Consider the following 19370-nt stretch of genomic DNA (forward strand, 5'->3'; position numbering starts at 1 on the left):
GGCCACTACTGGAAGAAGAGCAGGGGGAGTTCTCCCCGGTGTCCTGGGGCCAATATTTATCCCTCAACCAACATCACTAAAAACAGATGATCTGGTCATTATCACATTGCTGTTTGTGGGAGCTTGCTGTGCATAAATTGTCTGCCACGTTTCCTACATTACAACAGTGACCACACTTCAAAAAAAAATACTTCGTTGGCTGTAAAGCGCTTTGGGACGTCCTGAGGGGGTGAAAGGCGCTGGAGAAATGCAAGTCTTTTTATTCTTATGAGACAGTTCGCAACTGTTGAAGGTGCTGAATAAATACAGGATCGTGCATTATCTGAAAAGTCATTTAATGAGACAACAACGAGTGTTCAAACTACTTAAGTCACGTCAAACCGTTTTCCTGATAAAATTAAATGTTAATTTTGAACCAGCGTTTCTGGGCCATAATTACTGTCGCCATTCTGCCTATAACCAGGCAGGAGGCAATCGGCCGTCCCATTGTTTGATCACCGAGATTTACGTGTTACGTAACCTGCACCCACAGTTCGACAGATTTGGTTCTTGCCGCCCCTGGTGGAGTAAGGGTTAAACACTCAATAACCCGCACTCAGGCAAAAGGTCACTGCAATTCAGTGACAATCGAAGAGAACCAGTTTCTCTGTTGCTGCGACTGCCTTCAAGTCTATTCCCAGCAACACTCCCATTTCAGGGGTTCAGTAGCAGCAAACGCTGCTCTCTACACTGTCCCATCAAACACTCCCAGGGCAGGTATAGCACAGGTTAGATACAGAGTAAAGCTCTCTCTACACTGTCCCATCAAACACTCCCAGGGCAGGTATAGCACGGGTTAGATACAGAGTAAAGCTCTCTCTACACTGTCCCATCAAACACTCCCAGGGCAGGTATAGCACGGGTTAGATACAGAGTAAAGCTCCCTCTACACTGTCCCATCAAACACTCCCAGGGCAGGTACAGCACGGGTTAGATACAGAGTAAAGCTCCCTCTACACTGTCCCCATCAAACACTCCCAGGGCAGGTACAGCACGGGTTAGATACAGAGTAAAGCTCCCTCTACACTGTCCCATCAAACACTCCCAGGGCAGGTACAGCACGGGTTAGATACAGAGTAAAGCTCCCTCTACACTGTCCCATCAAACACTCCCAGGGCAGGTACAGCACGGGTTAGATACAGAGTAAAGCTCCCTCTACACTGTCCCCATCAAACACTCCCAGGGCAGGTACAGCACGGGTTAGATACAGAGTAAAGCTCCCTCTACACTGTCCCATCAAACACTCCCAGGGCAGGTATAGCACGGGTTAGATACAGAGTAAAGCTCCCTCTACACCGTCCCCTGCAGGGGAGAAGAGTTGCAGGAAGAAAAAAGTGTTACATTTTAAACATAAAATTTCGATGCAGAAACCCCCGAACCCCACATTCATTGCGCCAGTTTCCCGCAGTTTAAGGGGTGAGACCCACTCGCTCCAGCCGAGAGGCAGAGGTCACACAGGAAGGGAGGGGCGGGAAACTATCCGGCATTAAAGTGCATTTCATCCGTCGGCCCCTCGAGTCGCTTAGTTGACCGGCTCGTAGCCGTGGGGTATTCGCTTCCTGTGCGCGGTGCAGACGACGGCCCCTCCGATCAGCAGCAACAGGGCAGGCAGCCCCAGTCCCACCGCCATGATGGCGATCACCAGCACCGAGAACGAGTCCTCCGGCGGCTCTCCGTATCCAATCAGGGCAGACCTGTGAGGGGAGAGGGCAGGAGGTGAAAGGTCAATTATGGATCGCCCAGTCTTGTGGTCAGCCAGTCAGATCTGATGGACTCACATTCGCCGCCGCCTCTCCTTACATCTCCCAAGGGGCAGAAACACACAGACAGACAGAGCGTGCGAGACACACACAGACAGAGAGAGCGAGCGCGAGAGACACACACAGACAGCGACAGAGGGCGAGAGAGACACACAGAGACAGAGAGCAAGCGAGAGACACACAGACAGAGAGCGGGAGACACAGAGAGAGAGCGCGAGAGAAACACAGAGCGAGAGACACACACAGACAGAGACAGAGAGCGAGAGCCACACACAGCGCGCGAGAGAGCGAGAGACACACACAGAGACCCACAGAGCGAGACACAGAGAGCGAGAGACACACAGAGACCCACAGAGCGAGAGACACACACAGACAGAGACAGAGAGCGAGAGCGAGAGCCACACACACAGAGCGCGCGAGAGAGCGAGAGACACACACAGAGACCCACAGAGCGAGAGACACAGAGAGCGAGAGACACACACAGACAGAGACAGAGAGCGAGAGCGAGAGACACACACAGAGACCCACAGAGCGAGAGACACAGAGAGCGAGAGACACACACAGACAGAGACAGAGAGCGAGAGCGAGAGACACACACAGAGACCCACAGAGCGAGAGACACAGAGAGCGAGAGACACACACAGACAGAGACAGAGAGCGAGAGCGAGAGACACACACAGAGACCCACAGAGCGAGAGACACAGAGAGCGAGAGACACACACAGACAGAGACAGAGAGCGAGAGCGAGAGACACACACAGACAGAGACAGAGAGCGAGAGCGAGACACACACACAGAGCGCGCGAGAGAGCGAGAGACACAGAGAGCGAGAGACACACAGAGACAGAGACACACAGAGACAGAGACAGAGAGCGAGAGCGAGACACACACACAGAGCGCGCGAGAGAGCGAGAGACACACAGACAGAGACCTCCCAAACCCGCCACCTCTTCCACCTGGAAGGACAAGGGCAGCAGGCGCATGGGAACACCACCACCTCCAAGTTCCCCTCCATCCTGACTTGGAAATCTATCGGGCCGTTCCTTCATCGTCGCTGGGTCAAAATCCTGGAACTCCCTCCCTAACAGCACTGTGGGAGCACCTTCACCACACGGGACTGCGGCGGCTCACCACCACCTTCTCAAGGGGCAACTAGGGATGGGCAATAAATGCTGGCCTTGCCAGCGACGCCCACATCCCTAGAATGAAGGAAAAAAACCACAGGCAAAGTCCCAGGACGGATCCTGGGTCGGTGCTGCGTGGGATAACGGACATATTACCTTTCCAATAATAAAGGCGGCACTTTAATGTAACGCGGCATAGGCAACCAATCAGTGAAGATGCATGCGGGCCAAGGTCCAATCAGGTTGCGGGAATGAATTGTGTATGAGGCTGCCGTGCTTATTTGAATGTATAAAAATGTAGTGTTTGCTGTAACAATTTGGAGAAGTCTGGCTAAAGACAGTGCAGACTGTCTCCCCACCGGTACAATAAAGACAACTTGATTATCGATCGGAAAACCTTGCGTCGAGTGTTGGTTTAAAACACTCCACAACATTATTGAATGGCGGAGCAGGCCCGAGGGGCCTATTCCTGCTCCTGTTTCTTACGTTCTTCTGTTCGAGCCAAGCCGCCACTTCCCCGCTTTCCTCAGCTCCTGATTGGCTCTCTTTGACTTCGACCCATGGGCCCTCTCCACTCTCGGCCCCAGGCTTTGCCCGACTCAATTCCCCGCCCCAGGCCCCTCACCAGCTGATGTAGCGACTGGAGTTGTAGAGCTCCCCGCCGGCGCTCCCAAAGGAGATGTTGATGGCTGCCACGCGGGTCCCGCCGCGCAGGCCGGCTCCGAAGAAGGCGTAGGCGAGGCTGGAGGTCGGCAGGCTCATGTTGCGGCCCTCCCGCAGGCCGTAGTGCCGGGAAGGCATGGAGTCCTCCCGGAAGGCCCTCGGGGAGCTGTAGGCCACCGGTTTCCACTGCAGGAAGCTCACGACTCTGCTCCCGTTCTCCACGACCGCCACCAGCTTGACCATCTGAGAGGGAGGGGAGGGCAAAGTTCAGAGTTCATCAGTCCTTCAATTCAACACAAACGTGCCCCTAGTTGAGCCGTCACTCACACACTCTCTCGCCTCGGAGTCCAAAGGTCGTGAGTTCGAGTCCCACTCCAGAGACTTGAACACAAAAATCCAAGCCGACACTCCCAGTGCAGGACTGAGGAAGCGCCGCACTGTCGGAGGGGCGGCGCTGAGGGAGCGCCGCACTGTCGGAGGGGCGGCGCTGAGGGAGCGCCGCACTGTCGGAGGGGCCATCTTTCTGATGAGACGTTAGAGCAGACGGGGCCTCGGTTTCTCAGGTGAACATAAAAGATCCCATGGCCACTATTGGAAGAGGAGCAGGGGGAGTTCTCCCCGGTGTCCTGGGGCCAATATTTATCCCTCAACCAACATCACTAAAATAGATGATCTGGTCATTATCACAGTGCTGTTTGTGGGAGCTTGCTGTGCGCAAATTGTCTACCGTGTTTCCTACATTACAACAGTGACCACACTTCAACATTGGCTGTAAAGCGCTTTGGGTCGTCCCGAGGTCGTACAAGGCGCTGGAGAAATGCAAGACTTTCATTTCTCAATTATTTTGCAAGCTTAGAATTAGACTTCCCTTCCTCCTTTAGGTAGGCACCAACAATTCCTAACGGATTGCAAACAAGAATCTCTGACTCCCACGGGTGCAGTTCGAGATTTTTCACGGGCTATTCCACTGGGGTCACTATTGACCAGAAACTGAACTGGACCAGCCACATAAATACTGTGGCAACAAGAGCAGGTCAGAGGCTGGGTATTCTGCGGCGAGTGTCTCACCTCCTGACTCCCCAAAGCCTTTCCACCATCTACAAGGCACAAGTATTCAAGAAGGGTGACCAACACCAGTTTGCCTATCGGGCAAACAGATCAACGGAGGATGCAATCACTACTGCTCTACACTCGGCACTGAATCACCTAGATGGTAAGGAGACCTACATCAGGATGTTGTTTATAGACTACAACTCAGCATTCAACACTATCGTCCCCAATAAGCTGGCCACCAAACTCCAAACTCTTGGCCTGAACACTTCCCTCTGCAACCGGACCCTGGACTTCCTAACAAACAGACCCCAGTCTGTCAAATTAGGCAACCACACCTCCCCCCCCCCTGACCCTGAACACGGGGGCCCCACAAGGATGTGTGCTGAGCCCCCTCCTCTACTCCCTCTTCACCCACGACTGTGTGGCTGTTCATGGTTCCAACACCATCATCAAGTTTGCAGATGACACCACAGTAGTAGGCCAGATCACCAACAACGATGAGTCAGCCTACAGGGAGGAGGTCCAGCATCTCGTGAAGTGGTGCGCCGACAACAACCTGGCCCTTAACACCAAGAAAACAAAAGGAAATAATCGTGGACTTCAGGAAGTCCAAAGGCGGAAGTCACACCCCCATCCACATCAATGGGGCGGAGGTGGAAAGGGTGGCCAGCTTTAAGTTCCTCGGAGTCCACATCACGGAAGACCTCTCCTGGTCCCTCAACACCTCCTCTCTGGTGAAGAAGGCCCAGCAGCGCCTATATTTCTTGAGGAGGCTGAAGGGATGTAATCTGTCACCCCCGATCCTCTCTAACTTCTACCGCTGCACTATAGAGAGCATCCTGACAAACTGTATCACGGTGTGGTACGGCGGCTGTAGCTCCCATGACCGGAAAGCCCTGCAGCGGGTAGTCAAAACTGCCCAACGCATTACCGGCACCCGGCTACCGACCATAGAACATATATATCAGAAACGCTGCCTACGGACCATCATCAAAGACCCTACCCACCCCAGCCACAGTCTGTTCGCCCTCCTACCATCTGGAAGACGCTACAGATGCATTCGCACCCGTACGACCAGATTTAGGAACAGCTTCTTTCCCAGGGCTGTCATCCTACTGAACTCCACAAATAAACACTAAAGCCTGCACATCTGCCGATGCACTTTATTCTGGTCATATTTATGCTAATATATATGTACAAATGTATGTTGAAATGTTTAAGTGTCCTAATCCAAATTGTACACTCTCGGGAGCCGCAAACCTACATTTCGTTGTACTGCACTTGTGCACTAACAATGACAATAAAAGTTGATTTGATTTGATTTGATTTGATTTGATTGAAGATAGGAACAGGAGTAGGCCATTCGGCCCTTCGAGCCTGCTCCGCCATTCAATGTGATCATGGCTGATCATCCAAACTCCCACCCTATCCCCGTAACCCCACGTATTTAACCCCCCTAACACTAAGGGTCAATTTATCATAGCCAATCATCCTAACCCGCACATCTTTGGACTGTGGGAGGAAACCGGAGCACCCGGTGGAAACCCACGCAAACACGGGGAGAATGTGCAAACTCCACACAGTCACCCGAGGCCGGATTCGAACCCAGGTCCCCGGCGCTGTGAGGCAACAGTGCTAACCACTATGCCACCATGCTGCGGTGTACCGCAGGGATCGGCGCTGGGTCCCTTGCTGTTTGTGGTCTACATTAATGATTTGGATGTGAACGTTAAAGGTATGATCAGTAAGTTCGCAGATGACACGAAAATTGGTGGGGTGGTAAATAGCGAGGAGGGTAGCCTCAGTCTGCAGGACGATATAGATGGGTTGGTCGTATGGGCGGAACAGTGGCAAATGGAATTTAACCCTGAAAAGTGTGAGGTGATGCATTTTGGGAGGACTAACAAGGCAAGGGAATACACAATGAATGGTAGGACCCTAGGAAGGACAGAGGATCAGATGGACCTTGGTGTGCATGTACATAGATCCCTGGAGGCAGCAGAACAGGTGGATAAGGTGGTTAAAAAGGCATATGGGATACTTGCCTTCATTAGCCGAGGCATAGAATATAAGAGCAGGGAGGTTATGATGGAGCTGTACAAAACGCTAGTTAGGCCACAGCTGGAATACTGTGTACAGTTCTGGTCGCCACACTATAGGAAGGATGTGATTGCTTTGGAGAGGGTGCCGAGGAGATTCACCAGGATGTTACCTGGGCTGGAGCGCTTCAGCTATGAAGAGAGACTGGACGGGCTGGGGTTGTTTTCCTTGGAGCAGAGAAGGCTGAGGGGGGACCTGATTGAGGTGTACAAAATGATGATGGGCATAGATAGGGTAGATAGAAAGGAACTTTTCCCCTTTAGTAGAGGGGTCAATAACCAGGGGGCATAGTTTCAAGGTAAGGGGCAGGAGGTTTAGAGGGGATTTGAGGAAGAACTTTTTCACCCAGAGGATGGTTGGAATCTGGAACTCACTGCCTGAAAGGGTGGTAGAGGCAGGAACCCTCAACATTCAAGAAGCATTTAGATGAGCACTTGAAACGCCGTAGCATACAAGGCTACGGACCAAGTGCTGGAAAATGGGATTAGAATAGACAGGGCTTGATGGCCGGCGCGGACATGATGGGCTGAAGGGCCTCTTTCTGTGCTGTATAACTCGATGACTAAGTCAGGAGTGTGATGGAATACTCTCCACTTGCCTGGATGAGTGCAGCTCCAACAACACTCAAGAAGCTCGACACCATCCAGGACAAAGCAGCCCGCTTGATTGGCATCCTATCCACCGCCTTAAACATTCACTCCCTCCACCACCGGCGCACCGTGGCTGCAGTGTGTACCATCTACAAGATGCACTGCAGCAACTCGCCAAGGCTTCTTCGGCAGCACCTCCCAAACCCGCCACCTCTTCCACCTAGAAGGACAAGGGCAGCAGACGCATGGGAACACCACCACCTCCAAGTTCCCCTCCAAGTCACACACCATCCTGACTTGGAAATATATCGGCCGGTCCTTCATCGTCGCTGGGTCAAAATCCTGGAGCTCCCTCCCTAACAGCACTGTGGGAGCACCTTCACCACACGGGACTGCAGCGGTTCAAGGCGGCGGCTCACCACCACCTTCTCAAGGGGCAATTAGGGATGGGCAATAAATGCCGGCCTTACTCCCATATACAGCCGCGCCCGACCTTGCGCTGAACCCGCATCGACCGGATGACGAGCAGGAGCCCCGACTGATCGGTACCTGGAAGATGCTGGGCGTGTACTCATCGTCGATGGTGTGGCAGACCCTCACTTCGCGCCTCACCCCCTCCGCCTCCAGCACCACCAGCTCCAGGCCGAAGCGGGACTTGTTCCCGCGCGGCTCGACCCCGTCGATGACAAACTCCAGCTTCGAGCTGTTGGCCGTGTGCAACAGGCGAGGGAGAACGGGACCGCGACCAGAGGCTTCGAAAGCTGCGATCTGAAAGAATTCAATGGGGAGCAGCAATCACAAGTCAGTTACTGGGGGCTCTGGAAATCGTATGTCCCACATTCATCAGCAAACACTCCCAGGGCAGGTACAGCACGGGTTAGATACAGAGTAAAGCTCCCCCTACACTGTCCCATCAAACACTCCCAGGGCAGGTACAGCACGGGTTAGATACAGAGTAAAGCTCCCTCTACACTGTCCCATCAAACACTCCCAGGGCAGGTACAGCACGGGTTAGATACAGAGTAAAGCTCCCTCTACACTGTCCCCATCAAACACTCCCAGGGCAGGTACAGCACAGGTTAGATACAGAGTAAAGCTCCCTCTACACTGTCCCCATCAAAAACTCCCAGGGCAGGTACAGCATGGGTTAGTTACAGAGTAAAGCTCCCTCTACACTGTCCCATCAAACACTCCCAAGGCAGGTACAGCACGGGTTAGATACAGAGTAAAGCTCCCTCTACACTGTCCCATCAAACACTCCCAGGGCAGGTACAGCACGGGTTAGATACAGAGTAAAGCTTCCTCTACACTGTCCCATCAAACACTCCCAGGGCAGGTACAGCATGGGTTAGATACAGAGTAAAGCTTCCTCTACACTGTCCCATCAAACACTCCCAGGGCAGGTACAGCACGGGTGAGATACAGAGTAAAGCTCCCTCTACACTGTCCCATCAAACACTCCCAGGGCAGGTACAGCACGGGTGAGATACAGAGTAAAGCTCCCTCTGCACTGTCCCATCAAACACTCCCAGGGCAGGTACAGCACGGGTTAGATACAGAGCAAAGCTCCCTCGACGCTGATCTCTCCCGAGGTCAGATCGACCTCTTGTGTCGCATCCCTTAGACTCTGGGGCAGACAGACTATTTAGCATGGGGGAGCACCACATTCCAGCCTTGTGGGACTTTACTGCAGGATCTCTGCCAGTAACACACCGGGGAACAGTTCCCCAACAGAGCCAGTGTGTGGAGGAGGTGTTCACTTGCAATAGGGACTAGCAGAGAGCGATGTACTGACGCAGCGGCATTGGAGCCAGGCGCCGTGCCGTTCCCGGTGACTCACACGCATTGTCAGCCACAACCCCTCCCCCCCCACCCACGCTGCCAATCCACACCTACCCGGAATGTGATGCTGCCGTTGCTGAATAGCTGGCCCGTGGCGTTGCGGCCCCGGAGCTGGGCTGTCAGCGTGCTGCAGTTCAAGGTGGCGTTGACATCGTCCCAGGCGAAGCCCTCCAGCTGATAGGTGGGGTAGAAGCCGCTGTCTGGCACCCGAGAGAGGTCGGCCGTGTTGTTCACGTCATCGTACTCAAACACCTGGAACACGGGGAGAAATAGAAAAAAAAACAGGCTGAAACACCGAATCGCACTCCCCCAGGAAAACATCCCACACCCAGCCAAATATCTCAGAGAGATTGCCTAATGCTCTGCCCAGGAAGGGGCCAGCTCAAATTCCCGGACTATTTGACCGTGGGGGGCAGCACAACCAAGCCTGATGATGTCTTTGCATGGGTGCACCTACTTTGGGGGAGGGGGAAATGTGTGTCTCGTGCACCTGAACCAGGGGTGGTGTTGGGGAGCAATACAATTGACCCCAAATATCCCAGGGCGCCTGGGGGGGGGGGGGGGGGGGGCGGGGGAAGCTACTTCAGATGGACTATGCCGAAGGTATGGTACAGACTACTACTGGATTGCAGTGATCAGCAGGGTCCCATGTCGTCTGCTCTCAGAGGGGCCAAACAAATTGGGAATAAACCAGCCAGGATTCCCGCTCACCGATCAGTGACCACCCCCTCTTCCCCTCCTCAAAGGTGCAACTGTAGCCAACAACATAGCAAAAGGTCCCGAGGTGCTTCACTGGAGCGATTATCTAACAAAATTTGACACCAAGCCACATAAGGAGATATTAGGGCAGGTGACCAAAAGCTTGGTCAAAGAGGTAGGTTGTAAAGAGCGTCTTAAAGGAGAGAGAGAGAGAGGCGGAGAGGTTTAGGGAGGGAATTCCAGAGCTCGGGGCCCAGGCGGCTGAAGGCACGGCCGCCAATGGTGGAGCGATGGAAATCGGGGGATGCGCAAGAGGCCAGAATTGGAGCAACACAGAGATCTCGGAGTGTTGTGGGGCTGAAGGAAGTTAGAGAGATAGGGAGGGGGGGGGACGAGGGGAGAGAGAGGGTCGAGGTCACGGAGGGATTTGAAAACGAGGATGAGAGTTTTCGGCAGAGGACAGGATCAAGCTTGGCTGCGATGCCCTCCGCGGTCAAATTTCTAGCACAAAGAATGCCCGCTAAGGTGAGGCAAAGGCGAGAGCTTGAAGCTGCCTTGGAAAACACACAGGCGGCGAGTGTGGGGTCCCACTCAGATTAACTGGCAGATGGCTCAAATTAAACAGCACCAACGGCAGAATAATGGACACAGGGGCAGGAATCTGGTATCATTCCCCAGCTTTATCCAGGCTCCTCCCTCTGACAATAATTACCTCAGCTTCGTAGCCTTTGGTTAGTGATTTGACTGACTCCAGTTGTCTTATGTACATACAGCCTGAAATCTCTTTCGATAGTCTTAGATTTACCTTTGTACAGGCACCATTGCAAAAGTTTGGTCAATATTTCTCCGATAAGGGAAGAAACATCCTGCATTGGACAGGCGATAAGATACAAGGTGGTTTTGGCATTGTGCATTACATGACTTCAGATAGACAGGGTAAACAAATTTAAAAATGGCTGTGCCCAGTGCAATCTCTTAACACAAAGGCTGCAGCCCGGCATCTTGGCCAGAGCCCCTTCGAACTCAAACTAATCAAATTATTGGACCTCTTAAAGGCGCGATACAAATCCAAGTTGTCATCATCGTCAGTCCCGTGCTGCACTGTCGGAGGGGCGGTACTGAGGGAGCGCCGCACTGTCGAAGGGGCAGTATCGAGGGAGTGCCGCACCGGAGGGGCAGTACCGAGGGAGCGCCGCACCGTCGGAGGAGCAGTACCGAGGGAGCGCCGCACTGTCGGGGGGGCGGTACCGAGGGAGCGCCGCACCGTCGGAGGGGCAGTACCGAGGGAGCGCCGCACCGTCGGAGGAGCAGTACCGAGGGAGCGCCGCACTGTCGGGGGGGCGGTACTGAGGGAGCGCCGCACTGTCGAAGGGGCAGTATCGAGGGAGTGCCGCACTGTCGGAGGGGCAGTACCGAGGGAGCGCCGCACCGTCGGAGGAGCAGTACCGAGGGAGCGCCGCACTGTCGGGGGGGCGGTACCGAGGGAGCGCCGCACCGTCGGAGGTGCCGTCTTTCAGATGAGACGTTAAACCGAGGCCCCGTCTGCCCTCACAGGTGGATGTAAAAGATCGCACGGACATTATTTCGAAGAAAAGCAGGGGGGAGTTCTCCCCGGTGTCCTGGGGCCAATATTAATCCCTCAACCAACATCACTAAAACATGATCCGGCCATTATTGCTGTTTGTGGGAGCTTGCTGTGCGCAAATTGGCTGCCACGTTCCCTACATTACAACACTTCAAACAAAAAGTACTTCATTGGCTGTAAAGCGTTTGGGACGTCCCGAGGTGGTGAAAGGCGCTGTTTAAACGGGAGGCCTTTCTTGAATTGCGGAGCAGGCTCGAGGGGCTGAATGGCTTCTTCCTGTTCCTATACTTACCCGGGAGAAAATAACAGCAGTGGAATAGACGACCGCCTCGGCGGGCTCGATGCGCACAGCGCGGGATGGGTCCTTCAGTGCCAGCCGGGTCCAGTTGATGTGCAGCGAGCTGCTGGGGCTGCTGGTGTAGACCAGCAGGACGGTGGGAGCCCCCAGCGTGCTCCAGAGGTAGTGGATCGTGTCATTGCGGCCAACCGCCCGCACATGGAGCACGTTCGGATCACCGGGAGAGGCGACCGAACTATTCCTTCCAGGATTATACTCGAAGGAAACCTGAGAGAGAGAGAGAGAGAGTAAAAAAAACCAGAGAGAAACATCAATGATCAGCCAGTGATTCAACAACTTGTATTTATCCTTCAATGTAGTAAAACGTCCCAAGGTGCTTCACAGGAGTGTTAATCCGACAAAATTTGACACCGAGCCACATAAGGAGCTTTTAGGGACAGGTGACCAAACGCTTGGTCAAAGAGTAGTACGATAGCAAAATACTGCAGATGTTGGAAATCCGAAATAACAGCAAAAAAAGCTGGAAAAACTCAGCAGGTCAGGCAACATCCGTGGAGAGAAATTTGAGTTGACGTTTCGGGTTGGACCCTTCTTCAAAACTGGAAAGAAAAGAAACTAGATCGAAGGCAGGGCTGCGATCGGACAAAAGAATAAAAGAAACAAAAGAAGTAAAAGAGATTAGAAGCTAGACGAGACGGTAATAGGCTGGGATTAGGTGTAAAGTGTACTGGCAGGGCAAAAGATAGCTGCCAGGTGTGAGAGAGAAACAAAAGGAAAGGGGGGGGGGGGGAAAGGAGGGGAACAAATACAAGAGAAAATGAAATGGGGGCCCAGCTTATGATCTGAAATTGTTGAACTCGATATTGAGTCCGGAAGGCTGCAGACTGCCTAATCGGAAGATGAGGTGCTGTTCCTCGTCAAAGAGGTCGGTTTTAAGGAGCGTCTTAAAGGAGGAGAGAGAGGTGGAGAGGTTTAGGGAGGGAATTCCAGGGCTCGGGGCCCCAGGCGGCTGAAGGCACGGCCGCCAGTGGTGGAGCGATGGAAATCGGGGGATGCGCGAGAGGCCAGAATTGGAGGAGCGCCGAGATGTCGGAGGGTTGTGGGGCTGGAGGAGGTTACAGAGATAGGGAGGGGGCGAGGGCCATGGAGGGATTTGAACACGAGGATGAGAATTTTTAAAATCGAGGTGTTGCCGGATCGGGAGCCAATGTAGGTCAGCGAGCACAGGGGGTGATGGGTGAACGGGACTCGGTGCGAGTTAGGACACAGGGCAGCAGAGTTTCCCACTCCCACACAACACGGAATCAACATCCTGGGGGTCACCATTGACCAGAAACTTAACTGGACCAGCCACATAAATACTGTGGCAACAAGAGCAGGTCAGAGGCTGGGTATTCTGCGGCGAGTGTCTCACCTCCTGACTCCCCAAAGCCTTTCCACCATCTACAAGGCACAAGTCAGGAGTGTGATGGAATACTCTCCACTTGCCTGGATGAGTGCAGCTCCAACAACACAAGAAGCTCGACACAACCCAGGACAAAGCAGCCCGCTTGATTGGCACCTCATCCACCACCTTAAACATTCACTCCCTCCACCACCGGCGCACCGTGGCTGCAGTGTGTACCATCTACAAGATGCACTGCAGCAACTCGCCAAGGCTTCTTCGGCAGCACCTCCCAAACCCGCCACCTCTTCCACCTAGAAGGACAAGGGCAGCAGGCGCACGGGGACACCACCACCTCCTCCAAGTTCCCCTCCAAGTCACACACCATCCTGACTTGGAAGTATATCGGGCCGTTCCTTCATCGTCGCTGGGTCAAAATCCTGGAACTCCCTCCCTAACAGCACTGTGGGAGCACCTTCACCACACGGACTGCAGCGGTTCAAGAAGGCGGCTCACCACCACCTTCTCAAGGGGCAACTAGGGATGGGCAATAAATGCCGGCCTTGCCAGCGACGCCCACATCCCATAAACAAATAAAAAGGAGGTGCAGACCTGTGCCGAGGTACAGTTCTGTATAGCCCAGGTGGCTATTCACACTTCCTCGAATATCTAGGCCGATGCGGTGTGGGGAGGCTATTCGACTACAGGGGGCATCGCAATCAGGCCCTATTCCTGTTCTCTCAGCCATCCACACATACACACACACACTGGGAATCTGGGCTGATTCTCTCATTCCTCCAACCCTTCCCATTTCTAACCCAGACGCACGCGAGAGGTCAAGTGTAGCAGCCCCAACTGAGTACAGAGCAGGGACCCTTCTTCCTCCTCCACCGCCCCCCCCCCCCCCCCTAGTACCAGTGCAGGCCCTGGGATCAGCAGATGAACTAGGAAACAATTTGAGACTTTGAAGGGAGGGGGGGAAGGGAGGAGGGGGGGGGGGAAGGAAGGGGGGGGGGAAGGAAGGGGGGGGGGAGGGGGGGGGAGAAAAGAGAGAGAGAGAGAGAGAGAGAAAGTGAAAGTGAGAGAGAGAGGGCTCCCTACCTTGGCTTCTCCTCCCCGCTCGCCTCGCTCTCCTCCGACTCATCGTCCTCCACCACCGCCTCCACAGGATTCGCCTTCAGGCCGTGGAAATACAAATCACAGAATCATACAGCCCTGGAAGAGGCCATTCTGCCCATCGCCCATGTCCTCTCCCCTTAATCCCAGTCCCCTGCCCTTTCCCCATTTGGCCCATCACCCATGCCCTCTCACTGAAAGATCTCTCCCCTTATCTCATGCCTCTGCCATTTCCCACGCCCCGCCCACATACCCTTTAAAATTTTCATTTTCAAATATGATTATCCACTTCCTTTATGCCCTCTTGTTACCGACTCTCAGACTAGTAGAAATATTTTACCCCGTCCGCCTACCCTTACTCTCGTAATTTCGAGCGCCTCCATTAGATCTGCTCTTAGCCCTCCCTGGTCGAACGAATCTCACAGATTCGCTAGTCTCGCTGGTCCGATGCCCGTGTGGAGTGAGCTCTTGCACACGAGAGAGGGGCTGATGTTGGCAGAAGGGCCCCTGGGGTTAGGGCGAGGGCTCCCAGTCCTGACCCCAGCTAGTCCCGCTGGAAGTGGAGTGGATGTCAGACAAGGGACGAGAGGGCTGTCCTATGAGGAGAGATTGTGTAGATTGAGCCGATACTCTCTGGAGTTCAGAAGAATGAGAGGTGATCTCATTGAAACATACAAGATTCTGAGGGGGGGGTATTGACAGGGTAGATGCGGAGAGGTTGTTTCCCCCCTGGCTGGAGAGTCTATCACAGAATCACAGAAATCACAGAAACCCCACAGTGCAGATAGAGGCCATTTCGGCCCATCGAGCCTGCACCGACACACATCCCACCCGATCCCCGTAACCCCTACACCAACACATATCCCACCCTATCCCCGTAAACCCCACATATTTAATCCCCCTAACACTAAGGGTCAATTTTATCATAGCCAATCAACCTAACCTGCACATCTTTGGACTGTGGGGAGGAAACCGGAGCACCCGGAGGAAACCCACGCAAACCGGGGAGAATGTGCAAACTCCACACAGACAGTCGCCCGAGGCCAGATTCGAACCCGGGTCCCTGGTGCTGTGAGGCAACAGTGCTAACCACTATGCCACCGTGTCTGCCCAGGGGTCACAGTCTCAGGATAAGGGGTCGGCCATTTAGGACTGAGATGAGGAGGAATTTCTTCACTCAGAGGGCGGTGAATCTTTGGAATTCTCTGCCCAGAGGGCTGTGGAGGCTCAGTCGTTGAGTATATTCAAGGCTGAGATCGAGAGATTTTTGGACTCTCGGGGAATCGAGGGATATGGGGATCGGGTGGGAAAGTGGAGTTGAGGTCGAAGATCAGCCATGATCTTATTGAATGGCAGAGCAAGCTCGAGGGGCCGAATGGCCGACTCCTGCTCCTAATTCTTGTGTGCTAAGGATGGGATCAGATTCCACTGCAAAGCCCTCCATTCTCAAACTGACTCTTGCAGCCAAGGCTCACCCAAGAATGGGTGAGTCACATAGAAGATAGGAGCAGGAGTCGGCCATTCGGCCCCTCGAGCCTGCTCCGCCATTCAATGAGATCGTGGCTGATCATCCAAATTCAGTACCCTGTCCCCGCTTTCTCCCATATCCCTTGACCACGATATGTACACCAGCAAGGGAGTTAACATGAGCGGAGGGGGGGGGGGGGGCGCGGGGGTGCCCCAACAAAAGATCCCAAGGCCACTATTTCAAAAGAAGAGCAGGGGGCGAGTTCTCCCCGGTGTCCTGGGCCAATATTTAACCTTGAACCAACACCATTATCTGGTCCTCATCACATTGCTGTTTGTGGGAGCTTGCTGTGCACAAATTGGCTGCTGCGTTTCCTACATTATAACCGTGACTGCGATCCAAAAAGGGCTTCATCAGATGGAAAACGCTTTGGGACGTCCTGAATTTGGGAAAGGCGCGGTAGCAATGCAAACCCGACCTTGTATCCGAGACGTGATCGTATCCGAGAATGCAGATAGAATGAATGTGCCTTTCAATAGCGCCTTCCACATTCTCAGGGCAGCCCTAAGCGCTTCAATCAAGACTCCTGAATTGTAGTCACTGTTGTAATGTAGAAAAACGCGATAGCCAATTTACACACAGCAAGATCCCAAACAGCAAATGAGATAAATGACCAGTCAATACATTTTTTAAATGTTGTTGTTGAGGGATAAATATTGGCCCCAGGACACCGGGGTTGGGGGGGGGGGGGGGGGGGGGGGGGGGAAAGAGCTCCCCCTGCTCTTCTTCCAGTAGTGGCCGTGGGATCTTTTACATGGAGGGGGCAGACAGGGCCTCGGTTTAACATCTCACCCGAAAGACGACACCTCAGACAGTGCGGCGCTCCCTCAGTACCGCGCTCCCTCAGTACTGCCCCTCGACAGTACAGCATTCCCTCAGTACTGCCCCTCCGACAGCGCAGCGCTCCCTCAGTACTGCCCCTCCGACAGCGCAGCGCTCCCTCAGTACTGCCCCTCCGACAGCGCAGCGCTCCCTCAGTACTGCCCCTCCGACAGCACGGCGCTCCCCTCAGTGTCGCCCCTCCGACAGCGCAGCGCTCCCTCAGTACCGCCCCTCCGACAGTGCGGTGCTCCCTCAGTACTGCCCCTCCGACAGTGCGGCGCTCCCTCAGTACCCGCCCCTCCGACAGTGCAGTGCTCCTTCAGTACTGCCCCTCTGACAATGCAGCGCTCCCTCAGTACTGGCACTGAAGCGTCAGCCTACAACAGGAGCTTAATATCTGTAAATAAGCCTTAGCCCTGCACCAGCCCAACAGATATCCTGCCAGCACTGCAACATAAACCTCCAACCTTTACATACACTGCAAGACAGCTCCGCCAACAACAGAGTGTGAGTTCAGTGGGATTCACATTAAAAAAAAAATTCCACAATGCATCAGTTACAAGCAACTCCCTCCGAACAAATTCCGTCCCCTCGTCCCACAATCTTCCCGCCGGTCAAGTGACAAACACCTCCCTCCCCGCCAATGACCGACTAGCCATTCTTCACACACCAGAGTCACAACTGTCAATGCTGGCGGGCGTTCCATTAAAACAGAGTCCAGTCCCGCTCTAGCAGCGGAACATAAGGAATAGGAGCAGGAGTCGGCCATTCGGCCCCTCGAGCCTGCGCCGCCATTCAATAAGATCATGGCTGATCATCGACCTCAACTCCACTTTCCCCGCCCGATCTCCATATCCCTCGATTCCACGAGAGTCCAAAAATCTATCGATCTCTGTCTTGAGATTCAAGAAGGAGTTGGATATATTTCTTAAGGCTAAAGGGATCAAGGGATATGGGGAGAAGGCAGGGACAGGGTACTGAATTTGGATGATCTGCCATGATCTCATTGAATGGCGGAGCAGGCTCGAGGGGCCGAATGGCCTACTCCTGCTCCTATCTTTCTATGTTGAATATACTCAATGACTCAGCATCCACAGCCCTCTGGGGTAGAGAATTCCAAAGATTCACCACCCTGAGTGAAGAAATTCCTCCTCGTCTCAGTCCTAAATGGCCGACCCCTTATCCTGAGACTGTGCCCCCTGGTTCTAGACTCTCCAGCCAGGGAGGCATATTTTCCCAGCACGAAGCACCGTCTAGGTGCCAGGAGCAGGAACCCCAGGCGATCTTCTCCCCATGGTCATCAACCCAAGGGTACTGAGAGCGACCCTATCCATTCTGAGTTGAAATCAGCACAGACTGAGGCGATGAAACCTGGGACCTTGTGGGGTGGTGTGAAGGGGGGGGGGGGGGGATTTTCACCATGCAACCATCCCTTTAACAAACTGAGAGGGGTGGCGATTAAATTTACAGCATTTCATTCAGAGTGAGACACATTACCCTGGATAAATACTAACCCGCTGTTTGGGTGAGGGGACAAGTCACTGGACCAGGCGAGTGCACAACTCTGGCTGGATATAAAGATTTTTTTTTTTTTTTAAAAAGGGCACAATATACTAACAGGACTGGTTAGAAATAAATTCAGAATGTCTCTTTCCTCCTCCTCCCTCCAACTCCCATTGCGGCACAGGCTCTGCTCCAGCTGGCTGAGGTTGGGGTTGAAAAGCTCCCTGTCTGCCCAATGCTGTAGATTTTAGGCGTCCAGCCCAGCCCCACCTTTACCTGTCTGCGGTAAACGCACCACGCCGGGTGCAATGTAACAAGCCAGGCAGAAAACAACAATGTAACCAACGCGGCCATGTCTGTTACACCGCCGGGTCAGCTGACTCGCTCTCTTAAAGGCGCGGCTGCTCTTAAAGGCAAAGGCGCTCTTAAAGTCAGCACTTCCCCCCGACCACCTCGAATTCTAACAGGCTCAATGTTCAAAATCTCACCAACCTGCACTTACTGAACAGGAACATAAGAACATAAGAAATAGGAGCAGGAGTAGGCCATACGGCCCCCTCGGGCCTGCTCCGCCATTCAATAGGATCATGGCTGATCCGAACCTAGACTCACGTCCACTTCCCTGCCCTCTCCCCGTAACCCCTAATTCCCTTATCTGCTAGGAAAATGTCTATCTCCGTTTTAAATTTATTTAATGTTGCAGCTTCCACAGCTCTCTGGGGTAGCAAATTCCATAGATTTACTACCCTCTGAGTGAAGAAGTTTCTCCTCATCTCAGTTTTGAAAGGGCAGCCCCTTATTCTAAGATTATGCCCCCTAATTCTAGTCTCACCCATCAGTGGAAACATCCTCCCCGCATCCACCCGATCAAGCCCCCTCACAATCTTACATGTTTCGATAAGATCGCCTCTCATTCTTCTGAACTCCAATGAGTAGAGGCCCAACCTACTCAACCTTTCCTCATACATCAACCCCCTCATCTCTGGAATCAACCGAGTGAACCTTCTCTGAACCGCCTCGAGAGCAAGTATATCTTTTCTTAAATATAGAAACCAAAACTGCACACAGTATTCCAGGTGTGGCCTCACCAATACCCTGCACGGTGGCATAGTGGTTAGCACTGTTGCCTCACAGCGCCAGGGACCCGGGTTCGAATCCGGCCTCGGGTGACTGTCTGTGTGGAGTTTGCACATTCTCCCCGTGTTTGCGTGGGTTTTCTCCGGGTGCTCCGGTTTCCTCCCACAGTCCAAAGATGTGCGGGTTAG

General features: G+C 53.5%; 1 protein-coding gene across 1 annotated transcript; it reads right to left on the reverse strand.

The window, feature by feature from the left end:
* Positions 1–318: 318 nt before the first annotated feature.
* Positions 319–18490, reverse strand: glmp (glycosylated lysosomal membrane protein). The gene is made up of 6 exons (XM_085978592.1): positions 18382–18490; positions 11747–12019; positions 9225–9422; positions 7878–8096; positions 3548–3828; positions 319–1733 (listed from the first exon to the last, which is right to left on the reverse strand). Exons 1-6 carry the CDS (start codon positions 18457–18459, stop codon positions 1562–1564), a joined length of 1221 nt encoding a protein of 406 aa, XP_085834718.1. The 5' UTR covers positions 18460–18490; the 3' UTR covers positions 319–1561.
* Between the last annotated feature and the right edge of the window lie 880 nt (positions 18491–19370).

This window comes from Somniosus microcephalus, unplaced genomic scaffold, assembly GCF_052327205.1.
Source record: "Somniosus microcephalus isolate GS21.2 unplaced genomic scaffold, FLI_Smic_1.0 unresolved_chr7, whole genome shotgun sequence".
NCBI lineage: Eukaryota > Metazoa > Chordata > Chondrichthyes > Squaliformes > Somniosidae > Somniosus > Somniosus microcephalus.